Genomic DNA, 17,294 nt, shown 5'->3' with positions numbered 1-17,294 from the left:
AGTGAGTACGCAAGCGCCGCTCAATCACTTTGAAAAAAGTGAATAACTAAAGGACTCACATGAATAAATTTAATTTTTTAATAGTAGACCCCGATATTTTTCAAAACGACTGCACGGTACTTATGCACTTCAGGACTGAATATAGTATTACTCTTTAAAATTCACACAATTGCCTACAATTTCAAAGAAAATTATTAAAGGAGTAAAATTTTTTAGATAACAAATTTAATTGTAATTAATTGATGACACCAAATAAATATAATAAGAAAACAGTCGTATATCTCCCCCTTTTGGTGTGCAGCAATTCCCGAATCCTCTTGCAAAATACGATGATTTGGTAAAGCCCATAGGCTCGTGGGGCAAGTCAATTGTGTCAGCTGGCAAGAGGACAGAAAGGATTTAGATTGATGTATATGGCTACCCAATGGTAAAGAATGTGGCTGCAGCCCCTGTCAATTTTCACACGTAAAAGAATGATCATGAATGCCATGGAGACTACTCTCATGAATGTCGTCCACAACCTCCAACCGATACCAGCCCGGCACTTGCAAGCAAAACTCGAACACAAATCAAAGCACCCAACGTCGATCGTTAAAAGTGGAACAACCTACGTGGGGCTCCACGCACAACATCAACCAACAAGACAACAACTAAGCGTGGACAATAATTGTCTACTCGATCCTTTTATAGCTTTTCACGCCCACCAACTGTTTGATGTCACGGTAGTAATATATCTTCCTGGTCTCCGACGTTCTAAATGCATGGAACTATATTGGGGGAAGGCATTCGAGTCTTTTTTTTCTTTTGACACCCGTATACAATAAAGCCAAGGATGCCAAGACAAGTTTCACCTACTAATGACTCGCACGTGTACTACGAGTCTACATGAGAATATTGATCAGGTTGTATGCCATTGCCTTGCATATTTATGTATATCAAAGTAGGAACTCATTCATTGTTCAAACCATTTTTAGAATGAAATACTGTCGTTTAACTGTATATACTCTTACAATTGTCTGAAATCCTAAATCAAGACAGCCTTCATGATACGTCACATCTCATCTCAAATGCATATAGCTTAATGGGAAGTATGTATGTTAAGCATTTTTGGTATAGTATACCAAAAATCGGACCGTATTCGATGTGACTTGACATGGTATGTAATTGGGATATTTTGATGCTATCCAATTTTGTATTATTAAGGTTTATGATGAAGATATTTCTTGATATTTTAATTTGTAAGCACATCATGGAGGGTTTGAGCGGTAATTCTTGAAAAAATTTATAGATATTCATTCACTTCTGATGACGGGTATCTTTCAAGTGTTACTATATATGTTTAAACATTCAAGCAAACCATGTAAATTAAACTTTTCATTTGTGAATGTTGACGTACAAATATTGTTCCCGAATATCAACAATAAGGATGTCACTGTTAATAGGTAGGAAATCTCCTTAATTCCACGATGATCAATGAAAGGTTAAGAGAGCTCCTCAAGTACTCTCACAATAAACCACAGCAATAGTGCCATAGTGGGTGATGATCATTCTCCAGAATTTAGACCTTCCAATTGAACTTTCAGGATGTTTAATGCTCTTAAATGGTATAGTTGATATTCTTGGTTGGCTATCCTTAATGGCATCCCACTGGCTGATGTAGAATGCATCACCAAACTTTTGGCTATCCAAATGAGATTGTTAGCTTGTTCTGCGTGCCAAAAAGAAAGAAAATGATAGGACGTTTTATACAAATATAGCACATTTTTTATTTAGGAAGAAATTACAATTTGCAGACCCAAATTGTCACCTATTTCTCAACACGCATGCTGAAGGTTTACTAATCCAATAAATTCGATACGTAGAAAAAACCTATCAATTCAGCTTTTTGTAATTCCGAGTGCATATGACCACTTTTTTTTAGCTTAAGAGGTGAAGTAAAAAATAGTGAATAATTTACGAAGGGAAATACTTTAGTGACAAAAAGGATTACATCGATACGTAGAAATACTTGAGGAGCTCTCTCAACCTTTCATTGATCATTGTGGAATTAAAGAAACAAAGGTGCTCAGTTGGTCTCCTCCCCCACCGGGTTTCCTGAAATTAAATGTGGATGGTGCTATATTCTCTGATCAACATAGGGCAGGTATTGTGATTATACTTCGGGATGAAAAAGGCTGTGTGGTTGATGCTTGTAGTAAGTTAGAAGGTGATGTTGTTTCTCCCGAGTTTATTGAGTCAAGTGCTTTGCTGAGGGGTTTACAGTTTTGTACTCAATGGGGTGTTCCAAAATTGGTGTTGGAAACAGATTGTTTGCTTCTTGTAAATGCTTTGCAATCCCAAACTAAATTTCTTACAGATTTTGCATTTCTTATCCATGATATTCGACGAATGCTGAGGGGTTTTCAAGAGGTTCAGATTTTACATGTCAACCGGATGGGTAATGTAGCAGCTCACCAATTAGCGAGAAATGCATGAAATGTTGAGGATATTGTAATGTGGTGGGGATCTTGTCCTTCTTTTGTATCACAAGTTGTATGGCTTGATAGAAACAATGTCTTGTAAGGACTCTTTTATTTGGAATGAATGAATCATTGGTTATAAAAAAAAATAAATAAATAAATAGTAATTCTACAAATTGATGTAAATTGATGTAATTTATCAAATTATAAAATTATTTTTATTATAAAGTTTATCTAACAAATCAGATTGAGTCACGTTAATTTGTGAGATTATTTTATGTAATTTTTTTATAAATATAATAATATTTATTTATAAATAATAATAAATAATAGTGATGTAGTCTAACTAAACATACTTTTAAGAAATTATGGTGCATTGCACCCAAAATATATTTTTTTAATTCAATTATTTATTAATCGGACTTCGTAACTTGAAGCGCAAAGTGGCTTTTAGGAGAGTGAACAACAAAATGTTCATTGATCCTAGATAAGATACAGATCGGTGGCAAATGTGGTCCACTTAATAAAGAAATGGCTCACTTCCACATGGGTTGATCATTTGAAAACGAACCAGAAACCTGAAATTACTCCTACTCCTACTACTAAATTAATAAGCACTAAAGCTTACAATCTGTTATCGAAGTCCTGAGCTCAAGAATACTCACAGATAAGAAGAGGATGCATGCACCAGCAATCAGCATGAGTATTTTATACATAGAAATCATATATCCAAGTTTTAAATGCATAAATTTTATTTATTTTAATAAGGTCTACATTTTTATAAAATATTTGTACATTTAAAACTTGTATCTCACATTACTTTATATATATATATAATAAAAATAAAAAATAAAAATTCTCTAGAGTTTTTAGTCGAATTCTAAAATTTTTTAGTAGATACATAAAGTAGACTGTATAATATTAAATATAACGTAAATAATTTACTTAGATAATTATACATATTGTAAAGTATACTCTATATATCTATCTATCTTATCTCTAGACGTTAAAATTCAATTAATAACTCAAGAAAAAAAACAAATTTATAAATAATAGTGTAGTTCAACCTGTTAGGGTATAATTACTCATAAGTGCATGTTCCCATGCCACTCGGGAGTGGATAGAGAAAGAAATAGAAAAAAGAAAAAAAGAGACTTTTTTGAGCTAAAGCACGTGTAGGTGTGACTCCTGCTGGGTCCAATCTGACATTGGTACTCTCCACCATTAAATGTTGCCCTCACATGCCTTACTTTGACCCACGCTTGGAGGCAAGAGCTCTTCTTTTTCTTTCTTTATTATTTTTTATTTTAGTTTTTGCGATTAATTTTAATTCATCTATTAAATATAATGATGCTTGAATTTAGTTTTAAGAAAATATCTGTTTTTTTTAGAGATAAAATTAATGCATAAAAAGTAATTTTACGTATAATTATAAAGTGTGTAAATATCACGAATAGTTGAGAAAGAAATGAAGTTTATTATTAAAAAATTAATTTTTTTAATATAAATCTCATATTTTATTTATTTTTTTCAAAACGATTACACGAAAGTTATACAATTCATAATTATAAATATATTTTTTTTATATTTAAAATATGAAATTAAGATTGAATTAAATAAAAAAAATTAAAAATAAAAAGATAAAAAGGAGGGAAGACATGACCCTTATATGTCGTCTATTATTTGTCCCTTAAAAACGAACGTGTCTTCCCGAAATCAATCAGCCCGATTTGCAAAATCTATTAATCAAAGACATCTTACCAACTCATCTTTTCATTCTTCAGAGTTAAGTTCATTGAGTTTAATCCTTTCCTGATAGGGATTGATAATTCAGTCTTATAACTTCCTATTTCTCAAGACTTTTTTAAATATTGTCTCTTCCTTTTAATAGTTTTAAAAACTATCAACTGCTCAAATAAAAAATAAATAAATAAGTAAATATAGTAAGATAACAGAAAAAATTAAAAAAAATTATATATATATATATATATTGACACACTCACCACCTTATTGAAATAGTCCAAAAATCATGAAAAACTATTAGTATTTTTAATTATTCTTTTTTATAGTATAGTGTGTTGGACTTTCAGAAGGATTCGTTGTAGGATTTTGAATTGAGCCATGTAATGGAAGCTTGGACCGATAGTTGTAACCCGCTTATTAGAATTTGCTTAATATATATTGTATTAAATTCTTATAAGATCGTGGCTCTATGTTTTTTATTATCATCTGAAATAAAATTTTATACAATTTCGTAAACGTAAACATATTATTAAATCACATAAACATTATGTCGTGTAAGGTTTTGTATTTTTTGGTTTTTGTTTTCTCTTTAATAATATAGTGCAGCGTATCAAAATAAGTATTCAGGATATTACTTCTATGATTTATTATTTAACAAGTGTTTTTTTCTAAAAAAGAAATTAATATCATGTTAATTTTAGTATTTATTACTCAATAAATACACGAAAGAAAACTAAATTAAAGATGATGATTGCCACGTGCATCAACTTATTTGGAACAGTATGAGCAGAACAGACCCTTGATTCCTTGATATTAGTTTTGATTTGATTGCAAGAGAAGATGAAATAATTAAAATTTAAAGTAGAATAAAATATTATTATATTATTATTATTATTATTAAATTTAAAAAAATTAAATTATTGATTATAATTTAAGTAAAAAATTAATAAAATTATAATAATAAGATGAAATTATTTTTCTATTTAATGGAATTTAAAAGTGTGTTTGAATATTGAATTGATTTTAAATATTTTATAAATAATAATAAAATATTCTAAAATAGTTACTGTCTAAACTAGATCTTAATCTAATCCGATTTAAAAAAGAAAAGCAAAGAGAGGAAGAAAGGGAGGGGGCCTTGGATCCGGTTTTTAAGGGGGAGAGAAATTCTTATGGAGGGTCCTCTGCTTTAATCCAAAGGAAGAAACTGAGGCCCTCCGGTGTTGGTGGTAGCGTTCGTCTTCGCGTCGGTGCTTGAGCCGGAGCCGGAGGTTCTTGTGGTGGTGGCGTGGGCGGGGACTACGACGCAACAAGTGCCACGCTGGGGTGGTGGCGATTTCGAGCTTCACCCTGACGGAGCCCCCACCATTTCTCTCTCTCTCTCTCTCTGATCCCGGTTTCTAACTGGTTTCTCTGAATGATATTTGTGAAATGAAGGTTCTAGATTTTTGAGCTGGTTTGGGGTCCGATCCGTGTGTTTTGTTGTTTGGAGTAGCTGGACGGATAGGTTGGTTGTTCCGCGATTATTTGGATCTACATTTTATGTTATTCGCTGGGATTATAAAGCTTTGTTCATTTTATTCATCAACGATTTTGTTTTTCAGGTTTTTTAATTTAATCTTTAGGAGTTGATGGATTTCACTGATATTTCTTCTTTCTTCTTGTTTTGTTCTTTAACCAAGTTTTGAGAATTTTAATGGGTTTGGGACGTTACGATTGGATTCCTATATTGTTTTCTGAAACTTGTGCGATATCTGTGAAATCTATGGCAGATTGGGAAAAAAACAAAAAAAGCTTTGATTTTGGGTTTGGAAAAAAACCCGCATTTTTATATTTTTTCCTTCAGTAATTTACCTAACGTTGTTAATATTTTGTATTTTAGCTAATTTAGCGGTTTAATTGCACTTAAAAACCTACACAAATGTATGTGCTATAGCTCAGATTTTGAAACTAAACTATACTTGAATTTATACGCAGAACATTAAAGAGTGGAAAAAAAAATGAACAACAGAAAACTGATAACATTGTAAAGCTACGATTTTTTTTTTTTTTTTTACCTTTTTCTAAGTTTCTCAAATGGGTTTAGCTGGTTTACAGGTTTTTGCTACATCTTCTATTGTTTTTTTTCGGTTTGCAGTGGAAGAGTGAAGGAGAGGATTGATATGATACATTAAGATGTCCCTTAAAAGCATTGTACGTGAGTTGTGGGAGTTAAAGGATGGAATGGGGAGCATGTCAAGGCGGGGAGGGGAAAGGAAGCATTGGCATAGAAAGAGAACGTCACATATTGCTCCTGATCAGGCACCACCACCCTCATCTGAAGTAATTCAGCAGGGCCGGTGGTCGAATTTACCGCCTGAATTGCTCTTGGACATAATCCGGAGGGTAGAAGAGAGTGAGACATCCTGGCCTGCTCGGGCTGTCGTTGTCTTTTGTGCTTCTGTTTGCAAGTCATGGAGGACGATTACTAGGGAGATTGTCCAAACTCCCGAGCAATGCGGAAGGCTCACATTTCCTATCTCATTGAAGCAGGTAGCACTATATTGCTTTTCTATTTTTTTTTTTTTTTAAATTTGAAGTTTATCGTTTTATTATTCCGGTTGACTCTTTCTGTGCTTATGAATAGCCGGGGCCTCGTGAGTCTCCAATACAGTGCTTTATCAGGAGGGACAGAGCCACTTCTACATATTGTTTATACTACAGTCTGGTGCCTTGTGAGTAGATTTCTCTTTGTTTATTTCTCGATAAAGTTAAGCTTATGAACCTTTGCATTATTGCTTGAGAATGTTGAAATGTAATTTTTTCTGGTTTTGATATCTGGAATTTTTAGATTACAATGTCTGGAGGAGATGTATACATTAAATGATTATTGTTATTGTTATTGTTATTGTATAATCTTTTTTTGAATTATTCGGTAGGGGAACTTAATATAGCGCACTCTATCTATGAGTTTTTTTCTTCTTCTTTGAGAATTCATTAGTCTAAAAATATCGGCTTGTTTGAGAATGATTAGTTGGATAAGTTGGTAGAATAAAAAATGTATCAGTTCATGTATGGTTCTCACTTGTGATTTTATTAAATGGACAGCTGAAGATGAGAGTGATAAATTGTTGTTAGCAGCCAAAAAGATTAGAAGGGCAACAAGCACGGATTTTGTTGTATCTTTGGTCGCAGATGACTTTTCTCGTGCAAGCAGTGCATATGTTGGTAAACTGAGGCAAGTCGTAGCCATTACACTTGCTACCTACACCTTTCCCTCCCTTCTTCATTTCCCCCAAAATTTATTGACAATTGTTTTTTTCAGGTCTAATTTCTTGGGTACAAAGTTCACCATATATGACAGCCAACCTCCATGTGAATCCACAGTTCAACTAAATAGTCGATCCAGTCGTAGATTTCATTCTAAGCAGGTGTCTCCGAGAGTTCCAGCATGTAACTACAGTGTAGGGACGGTCTCCTATGAGCTCAATGTTCTTCGAACAAGAGGGCCAAGGAGAATGCATTGCGTCATGCAGTCCATACCTGTCTCTTCTATTGAGGAGGGAGGAAAGGCTCCAACACCAACATCATTCCCAAACTCCTTTGATCTGCAGCAGTTTTCTCCTCTACCAGGTCCAAAAGGAAAAGATATGGTCACAGATTTCAGCTCAACTAGCCTCTCAGAGCCGTCAGTATCCATCCAGAGCTCAGGAGAGCCACTTGTTCTTAAAAACAAGGCTCCTAGATGGCATGAACAGCTGCAGTGCTGGTGCTTGAATTTCAGAGGGCGTGTTACTGTGGCTTCTGTCAAGAATTTCCAGCTTGTGGCATCTGTTGGTACATCCCACAATGTTTCAGCTGCAGAGCAAGAAAAGGTAATCTTACAGTTTGGAAAGATTGGAAAAGATATCTTCACCATGGATTATCGCTACCCACTCTCTGCCTTCCAAGCCTTTGCTGTCTGCTTGAGCAGCTTTGATACTAAACCGGCCTGTGAATGAAACCCATGTTGATTGGAGATCGTGTTCTCCAATTTGCTGAATTTCTTCTCAAAATTTTGGGAATATATAAATATGATCTTCCTGGAAATTCATCATGCATGGCCTTTCACAACCGAGAGAATCTTGTACTGCCAGTGGTTTTCCTTTCTTCTTTTCGACTTTTATGTTGTTCCATCACTTAGAACTGCTGAAATTAATTTAAAAAATAAGTTAGTGAATTATATCTCCATAGTCTAGTGGTTTGATTAAATTGTCACTTCTGGTTCCAATCCTGGTTGATTTATTGCTCTTTTGGAATCATCTTAACACGTGGGTTCTGCATCTAGTTTCACCTCTAGGATAATATCTTTTTTGTCTCAACCATCTGTTATGGTATCTTCCCCAATCAGTAACCAAGGTAAGAAACAGTGAAACACACACTTAGCAAGTTAGCATCATTTCCTTGGATTATTTTGGCAAAGTAACGAACGACATTGACCGGACCACGTTGAGAGATATATCGAATTTATCGATCTAGATTATGGTTAGCCGGTTTTAGAGTGACTGTGCCCCCACGATGTAATCTCTGAATTTCCTTGGGCCTGCTTTGTTTACTAAGATGAGATGAGATATAATCTTCATAATTTTTTTAAACTTTCACAAAAAATATAATAAATAATTTAATTTTTTTAAATTTTAAAATAAAAATAATATTTTAATAATATTTTATTTAACGATCAATTTTTATCTTATTTTATCTATTTAACGAAACGAGGTTAACACAGGAAAGAAATGGTGAAGACAGGACTTTTTTAATAAATGGTGAAGTTATTGTCTCACATTGTTGTTTATTTTTTGTAATTCTCTTTCTTTAGAAAAATAGAATGAAAATATAAGATTAAATAGAAGTTAGATTTATTATGGCATTGTCTACAAGGAAAGAAAAAACTAATTTTGGAAAATTGAATAAATGAAAAAAAAAAACATGTAATGATTACTGTTTAGTCTGTTGTATTACTCTTATCTTAGGGATAAAATATTAGTAATATATATATATATATATATATATATATATATATATATATATATATATATTTAAGTACATCTCTGTTAATATATCAAATTAAATAATTCTTCCCTCCATTTTCGCTATTTAACCCATGGATAGTGCTACTGGGACGATGGTCCCAACCGATGGTAAACCGATGCAGTTCATTTTCGGAGTTTTTTTTTTTTTTTTTCCTTTTCTTTCAAGTATTTTTTTTACATTTTTAAATACACTTTTTTTTTTTATAAAAAATACATAACTTAAATAATATTCACTTTTTTTAAGAGTTTTGCTACACAACCTCCACCACATTCCACACTTCACATTTTTTTTAATTTTTAAAATTTTTAATATTTTTAAATTTTTTTTTTTTTTGAGTTTATTCTTTTTAAATTATTACAATTTTTTTATTAATTATTCATATAATAATATTTGATAAAAAAATAATAAAAATTAAAAAAAAATGTGTAGTGTAAAGTATTAAAAAATTGTGAAGATTTTTTGTAAGCATTTCCCTTGACCCATATATATGTGGGAGAGTACTATGTCCAGGAATCGTGCAAATTTCTTGATTTTCAAGGCAAATTATAAAATAAACATTGTTTGACCGAAACAATGTTCGGAGGGACGAGACCACATTGGATTGGATGGGGACCTTAGGATAGGGTTCGTTTGGTTACACAAAATCAAATCATCACATCTCATCTCATATAATTATTATAATTTTTTTAAATTTTCACATAAAATATGATAAATAATTCAACTTTTTTAAATTTTAAAATAAAAATAATATTAACATTTTATATTATAATAATATTTTATTCAACTTTCAACAAAATATCTCATCTCATCTCAACTGCGTAATCAAATATGGCGTAAATATAAAAGGCCCAATGCTTAGGCCCAATAAATTGCAGAAATTTGGGAGAAATACTGATAAAAGGAGGGAGTGTTGTGGGAGGATTCGTTTACTTTGCTTTGGACATCCATGACAATGCTACTTTCAACGTTCATATATCACAATTTAATTTATAGAAGGATTTTATTTTATACCCAATCGAACTATTCCATATCAGCTTTATGGAGGGTGTTTTTCATACCGGCTTATAAATATAATTTTTCACTAATGCCTCCCTCCCCTCTTGCCGGCACTACTGATATATGGGTAATGCAGTTTGAGAGGTTATAAGGAGGTGAGGACAACCCAGAGGGAACTTCAAATGCACCTTCAGAGATCGAAGGGTTTCAATTTAAAGCTATGATCATATTAATTTTGTGTACTAATCCAGCCCCATGAGCAATAACAGCAGCCTCCCACAAATTCTCGGATTTTATGATGATATTATCAAGCATGTAAGAATACCAGTATGAGAAAAGACTACAAAGATTTGCATTACCAAGTGACATTTATGTTACAGAAGAGATAATCAACTCAGCGTGTAAGATGAAAAGATAACACAGAACCAAAAAAAAAAAATGTACATTTTTGTCAAGTTATTTGCATGGAATATGGCAGTAAATACATGAACAATTAATAACTAAAGCTAACAAAAGCTGCATCTTCAGAACAGGTATTAGATCCCAAAAACCCATCTACCCACAAACTATATACATAGGGAAGTCATTCCTCCTTTCACATTTAAACAAAAAATATCTACAGTAAAAAAGAATCTACAGTCTAGGAGAGGAAAAAAAAAAAAAAAAAAAGAATCTCACAAAGCAAGATATTTCAAATCACCACTAGCTTGAAAATGAGCTCCATACGCTAGTTTCATTTCTTCTTCTTTGCAGTGAAAGAAATGGGTTTTGAGAAAATTGGTATCTTTCCAAAAAATCGAGTTGCCTTTGGTGATTTCCTTTCTTTAGAGAGATTTGGAGGGTCTCTAGAGGCGTTGATATCAGGTTCAGAGTAGTCTCGATCATCAACATACTTGATATCTCTTAAGCACCGGAGCAACTCCAATGCACTCACCCTGCCCTTGTCATTACCATTGACAGATATATCAACAAGAGCAGGAATGACACCCTCATCCATGACCAACTTACAATGCTGAACACGTTGAGAGCATAGTGAAAGGAGAACAGCCACTGCATTTTCTTGATCCTCGTGACTGTCAGAGACAAGTAGTTCAGCAATAGAGGCAATGCATCCATTAGTTTCAGCAACAGAAATCCTAGCCTCCTCCGTACTGCATAAGTTCTTCAATAGAAGTACACAGCGTCCCGCAAAAGGGCTATCAACTAAGAAAGGAACCAGTTTTGGGATGCATTCCAAAGATACAATGTTGGAACAAACGTCACTATTGGAGGACAAATTGCACAGAATTTTGATGGCCTGTTCCTGGAAATCTCTGTTATTGGAGTCAAGCATCTTTAAGACGGCAATTAAAGCATCAAATGATGCAATTTTATCTCCGCAGTACGAGTGGCCAGACAACACTTCCAATATGTATAGGGCTTCTTCTGTTACTGCTGAATTAAGAAAAGTGGTCAAGAGACTAAATGCTCCTTCCCATAAGTATGAGATCCCACTTCTGCATGAGGCAAGAAAAAGTATCTTAGTATTATACCTGAGCTCATGCATAAAGGAAACATAATCATAGTTGAAAAGAAATGAAATTGAAAGCAGAAGAAACAAGAAACAACAATTATATGGTTTGAACGCTCAAATGTTATGGAATTCCATGGTGGGTAAAAATAGATCTAGAGCAGCGAATAAGCTAGAAGCCTAAACCAACTCAAGCTATTGGATTTAATCATGTTGTGTCATCAGGCTAAATATTTAATTCAAAACCCAGTAAATCCAAGGCTTAATAACTAGTACCCATAAAAAGAGTGAGTTACCTGTTTTTGTTCACATATGCCAACAACAACTGACATCCAGCCTTTTGAGCTTTTACATCATGCCGGTCATGTGCATCCTTCAAAAATCTAATTATTGGTTCAGCAAAATCATCATATGACACAAATAGAAAAGCTTCTTCACTGTCATTCAGATGCTTTTTGACATCTTCAATGGCTTTGCATTGGGATTCCCATTCAAGTTCAGCTAATTTAGATAGACATTCCAAATCTGTCTCATGTATACCTGCATTAGATTGATATTTGAGCTCGCCTTTTGTCCACATAGAATTTAAGTTTAAGCCATCTGCTGTCTTAGCGTGTGATGAATCCAAAGTGTAAGTAGTCTCTATAGATCCAAGTGACACATCGCTGAGATCAATCGGTAAGTGTAGATCATTCATAGAACTGCCAAAGCTAGCAATAGAAGTGGAAGAAACTTCCCAAGAGTGAATGAATTCTGGTAGCATGGTTGGGTCAGCAATGATGACTTCATACTTCATGCACCACTTCGATATTAAATCCTTCATGGTCTTGTTTGGAGTCATTGACTGATGGGCCAGCTTCATTTTAGTCTTGGGACATGTATCATTACCCTCATCAAACCACTTCTGTATGCACATCCTCTCAAATGTTTGTCCAGATGCAATGACAACAGGATCATACATCAACTTTGATGATATAGGACATTTAAATTCTTCAGGAGGTGTAGCTCTACTTAAGAAGTCAATTTGAGCCTCATGATGCCGATATACCATGCGCGATCCCACTTCAGTAGACAGGCCATATGCAGAACTCCTACTGCAGTTCTCAAATGCAGACGCTCGTTCATGCTGAACACAGCCACTTGCTGATTGCTCTTGTAGGATCAAGTTTCCATACTTCTTGAATAGATACAAAAGATATTTTAAAATCTTCTTTTTAGTTGGGTCACTATCACCAACTTTATCAAGCAGCTTCTTAATAGATCGTTTCTCTATCAAGATAGCCTTTGGGGATGAAATATGAAGAGCTGAAGCTGCCAATTGAAGAGCTTTAACTTCAGAAGTTTCCACTGAATCTGTTGCAGAAGCATCCTGATGGAGCAATCCTCGCACAGCCTTACCAGCCCGTTCTTCAGATGAATCCAGCATAAATTTTGCATGCCTAAGATCATCCATGATGTGAGAGATCTGTAAATGACATCTCATCATTAGTAACAGAGGCTCAGAACTTTTTTTCTTTTTGTTTTTCTGGAATAAAGAAAAGAAAGAAACTATGGAACAAATCTAGAAGATTGCAACAGGTTGATACCCACATAGTTTCTAGACCAGGAAAACCCCATTAGAAGAATCCTGCTGCAAAATACACTCTGGAACTAAGCAGGCTTCATTAGTCACTGTCAGATTTTTTTAGGTTTTTGTATATGTGAAGGGTGGAGATAATAAATAAAAATTAGGCTGAAAGCATTGGGAATGGGACCACTTCCTCTTTGAACAGGTTCCAGTTTAGATACAAGCATCAGAAACCAGAAAATCGCTTTATGGCACAGTACTTACACCCATATAACTAGCTTTTAAAATATAGTTTAAGTGGCTGGCTTAATATACAATTATATTACTAGCATATTCTACACGTGAGAAAACAAGATCACAGAAATTTGGAAACAAAATATAACTGAGAAGCTGCTCTGATAACAATTTCTTCTTGTATCAATGTATATGCATACACTGCCTCATTTTTCTTTCATTATTGGTTTTTATATATTTTTTTTTTTTTTTTTTGTGGGGGGGGGGGTTTGTTTAGAAAAGAAAAAGAAAAAAGAGAGAGCTCAAAAGGCATGTAGTTTGACGAACCTCTTCACCCAACTCAAGTGGAACCATCGTTTGAACTTGGCCTAAACTTTGCTCCAACAGTTTCCTTGATCTTTGAAATCTTGAGACTATTACATCCCCAGTTACTGCCTGAAAGTCGATTGTGAGCCTTGTCAGCTATGGATCAACCTTTGACTATAAAAACAATATTGGAACAAGCATATAAATATAAATGAAAAAATAAATTGTTAATTCCATCAGTTTTGAGACGGCTATTAGATGTGACAACATAGGAGCGAGGACACACTCTTAATGAAAAAAAGGGGGAAAATAGAGGAGCAAGCTTATTAAAGTGTTATTAAAGTGCTCATCAACAACATGAACATTCCAGAACATATTTGCTCCAATAAAGTTCCATTTGAAACAATGGAACATAATCAGTGGTGCAAAAATTCAATAAAAAAATCTATATCCTCAAGATCAAATAGCTTGAAACATTTCTATCATTTTTCTTTTAGTTTTTCTATGGTGATTCTTGCTTCGGTGAAGTGCAGCAGAAAGCGTTCGCAATAATCTACTTTCTTTATCATTATTGAAAAAATTACAAACCAGATAAAGTTTACTAGACTCGCTGCAGTATTGAAGAAGTAGATTGGCTCTCTCAATTGCACGGTTTAATGAGCATAGTTCCTGTATTCCTGATGAACATCGAGGGCGAGCCAATTCTATAGCTGGAAATATTCTTGATATTCTATCAACCAAATTCTGAAGTTCAGTGCACATTAAACAATGCACCTACAATCATGAATAAATACACAGAATGAGATCATTTGAGTAAAAGTAGAAAATTATTCAAGGACATAATAGAGCTAAGATTTAAACTTCATTCAATAAGATTCACACAGAAACCAAAATGCTTGTTATTATTGATATATAAAACCCTCTCCATCAGGGAAAGAATCTCCATTCTCAGTATAAGTAAACTTTGGCCTCAAGATGAACAGCATATTGTGAGGTTACAATCTTTAAAGTAAAAGCACAGCATATTGTGAGGTTACAATCTTTAAAGTAAAAGCACAGTTTACAGTTCCCAGTTTTGCTTCAGCAACTGGGATCTCCATGACACCATAAAGGAAACAAAATATACTTCTTTCAAAGAAAGTAAAGACTATGCGTGCCTTGTCCATACAATCTTATCCATGTGCTAATTGTATGAAATTTTACCAATAAACAAACCAAAACATATATTAACAGATGAAAAAAAGTGATTAACCCTATTACTGATGATAACAAATTTAAACGTTCTGTACGCATAGGTGCCGCCATTAAAATGCATTTATGCTGCAAATACAATAGGACTCCACATTCAAAAAAACATATTCCAAAGCAAAAAACCATGTCAACAGTACCTTGAAGGAATATGGAATGGACTGATTTTCCACCACCTCAGCAACATCAGACCCCATTAAAAGAGGACTATGTTAGATCTGCATGTTCAACAACAATAGGAAGCATTACATACGTTTTGTTCTCTCATATAAATCAATCCATAGCTTTTAACATAACAGAAGCAGATGTTTGATATCACATATCAAATTAAGATATCTGATATCCATAAAAATGCCAAAACTACGATGACAATTTAAGCAATGACATCCAAAATAAAAACCAACAGAGATTCTCAATTGAAACATAACTACTTAGTTTTGCACATGAAATATACAGGAAATCATTTCCACATGAAGTACAATAAATGCATGGTGTACCAGAGTTATTCATCAAACTCACATATGCAATTTACTAGAATTGCTTCTTTTTTATTTCCCCATGGAAACAACAACTATTATCAACAAATGGCAAGATGATGTAAAAAAGTAAAAAACTAGCAAAACGGCATTACTTCACGATTTTCATTCATTTAACAAAATTAGTGATTGATAAGCACCAGGGTTTCACACGGATGCGATCTGCTCTGCCCACCTTTCTTTCTAACCTGAAGTTTTATTTATAACTTCCCAACAATAAGTATCAATTTTCAAATTTTGAATCTATGGTCATAAGTTACTTCATCATCCTTAGGTGGGAAACCTAGATCAACTGGCTTGAGAGATGAACAATTGGCGGCTGTGAAAAATAATAAAAGGGTCTACTTCAGTTCCAATCTCCGAAAGTGGAAATTAGTAAATTACCCTTGGAAAAATAAATTAATTAATAAATCTGAAGTCAGTAAATAAATTAAACTAAAACGCCCTCTAAGTGATGAGAAGCACAAGAGTAACAAAGCCTTACCCAGTGGAGTTGAAACCAGAACAATGATTCGAAAGCTCTGTCCCGGGTTTACGAGGAATTCTCAGCGAAACAGATAGCAGTTGAACAAGAAAGAGACCCTACTCAATCTAAAGACTCTTGACTATGGAAAATCGCCACAGCCCGGCTCTTAAACCACAATAGTTCCTTCAAATTCCTCCGTAATCCAAACAGACTTTTAACTTTTCAGAGTATCTTCCGCGTCTCTCCCATAGATAATAAAGAAAATATCTGTACGAAAACGGTAAAAAGAGCACATGATCTCCTTGCTCATGACAACCGGTGTTCGTTCGTGGATGAGAACTCAGGGTGGAAAAAGATACAAGAGAAGGCTATTCCACACAAATAGAGACCAAGAATCAATAGAAATTAGAAACCCAAGAATCGATTATTCGAAAGAAGCATGAAAGAGCACGACTCCAAGTCTCTTAGCCGAAAAGAAATGGGTAACCGGAAGATATAGCGAGGGAAAGAAAAAGGTAAATGATACTTGAACACCCAAAAGATCAGTCACAGCAAAGCGTGCAGATAATCTGATTTTCGGGAAAATTGTGCTGCACAACAAAAAGTGAAGGAGAGAGAATGAGTGCGAAAGTCCATCTTTATTGGATGGGTCCAAGACGAGAGAGAGAGAGAGAGAGAGAGCACGACCCGTCAACGGGCTGAATTTGCCGTGAAATTCACCATGGCTACTTTTCCTCGTCCACGATTAGAGACAAAAGACAAGAGAGCCAATCACATTCAGAGAGAGAGGTAAAGCGAAAGAAGCCACCCCAGCGTCTCACGAGACCAATAAAACAGTCAAGGAATTCCGTGACAGCACTGTGATGGCTGTGCCCATTTTTCCACCGTCGATCGAAGAGATCTTGTGTTTTGATGGATCCCACTACACAGTCTAAGCGTGATTTGAGTGGACGGTGACGAGGAGAAAATTGCTGACATCTCAATGCGCCGCCGTGGCAGACTCTATTGAACGCCACTACGAACTGCTCAACGGGAAAATGCTTAATTGCAACATGTCAAAACAACAACGTCCACCAAAAGGGGCAACACTGTAATTGTGAAGTCAACCCAAATACATTACTCTTAATTCGAATATAATAAAAAGTTTGAACCACACAACACCCACACCAATCAATTTCTC

General features: G+C 34.3%; 2 protein-coding genes across 4 annotated transcripts; one reads left to right on the top strand and one right to left on the bottom strand.

Annotated features, from left to right (window-relative positions):
- Window positions 1-5,286: 5,286 nt before the first annotated feature.
- Window positions 5,287-8,451, top strand: LOC109019593 (tubby-like F-box protein 5). 2 transcript variants are annotated; one of them, XM_019001921.2, is made up of 5 exons: window positions 5,287-5,709; window positions 6,340-6,734; window positions 6,829-6,916; window positions 7,290-7,419; window positions 7,507-8,451. In XM_019001921.2, exons 2-5 carry the CDS (start codon window positions 6,378-6,380, stop codon window positions 8,180-8,182), a joined length of 1,251 nt encoding a protein of 416 aa, XP_018857466.1. In that variant the 5' UTR covers window positions 5,287-5,709; window positions 6,340-6,377; the 3' UTR covers window positions 8,183-8,451. The 2 variants fall into 2 exon arrangements, with proteins under 2 accessions (XP_018857466.1, XP_035548181.1); XM_035692288.1 differs by having other exon boundaries at window positions 5,316-5,709; window positions 6,300-6,734; window positions 7,507-8,403.
- A 2,226-nt stretch (window positions 8,452-10,677) lies between these two features.
- On the bottom strand, window positions 10,678-16,722 carry LOC109019592 (U-box domain-containing protein 5-like). 2 transcript variants are annotated; one of them, XM_019001919.2, is made up of 6 exons: window positions 16,133-16,722; window positions 15,253-15,330; window positions 14,453-14,638; window positions 13,886-13,993; window positions 12,054-13,222; window positions 10,678-11,743 (listed from the first exon to the last, which is right to left on the bottom strand). In XM_019001919.2, exons 2-6 carry the CDS (start codon window positions 15,307-15,309, stop codon window positions 10,981-10,983), a joined length of 2,283 nt encoding a protein of 760 aa, XP_018857464.2. In that variant the 5' UTR covers window positions 15,310-15,330; window positions 16,133-16,722; the 3' UTR covers window positions 10,678-10,980. The 2 variants fall into 2 exon arrangements, with proteins under 2 accessions (XP_018857464.2, XP_018857465.2); XM_019001920.2 differs by lacking the exon at window positions 14,453-14,638.
- Window positions 16,723-17,294: the final 572 nt, after the last annotated feature.

The sequence above is a fragment of the Juglans regia genome, chromosome 7, assembly GCF_001411555.2.
Source record: "Juglans regia cultivar Chandler chromosome 7, Walnut 2.0, whole genome shotgun sequence".
In the NCBI taxonomy this organism is placed as follows: Eukaryota; Viridiplantae; Streptophyta; class Magnoliopsida; order Fagales; family Juglandaceae; genus Juglans; species Juglans regia.
This window is presented reverse-complemented; position numbering and strand designations above follow the sequence as displayed.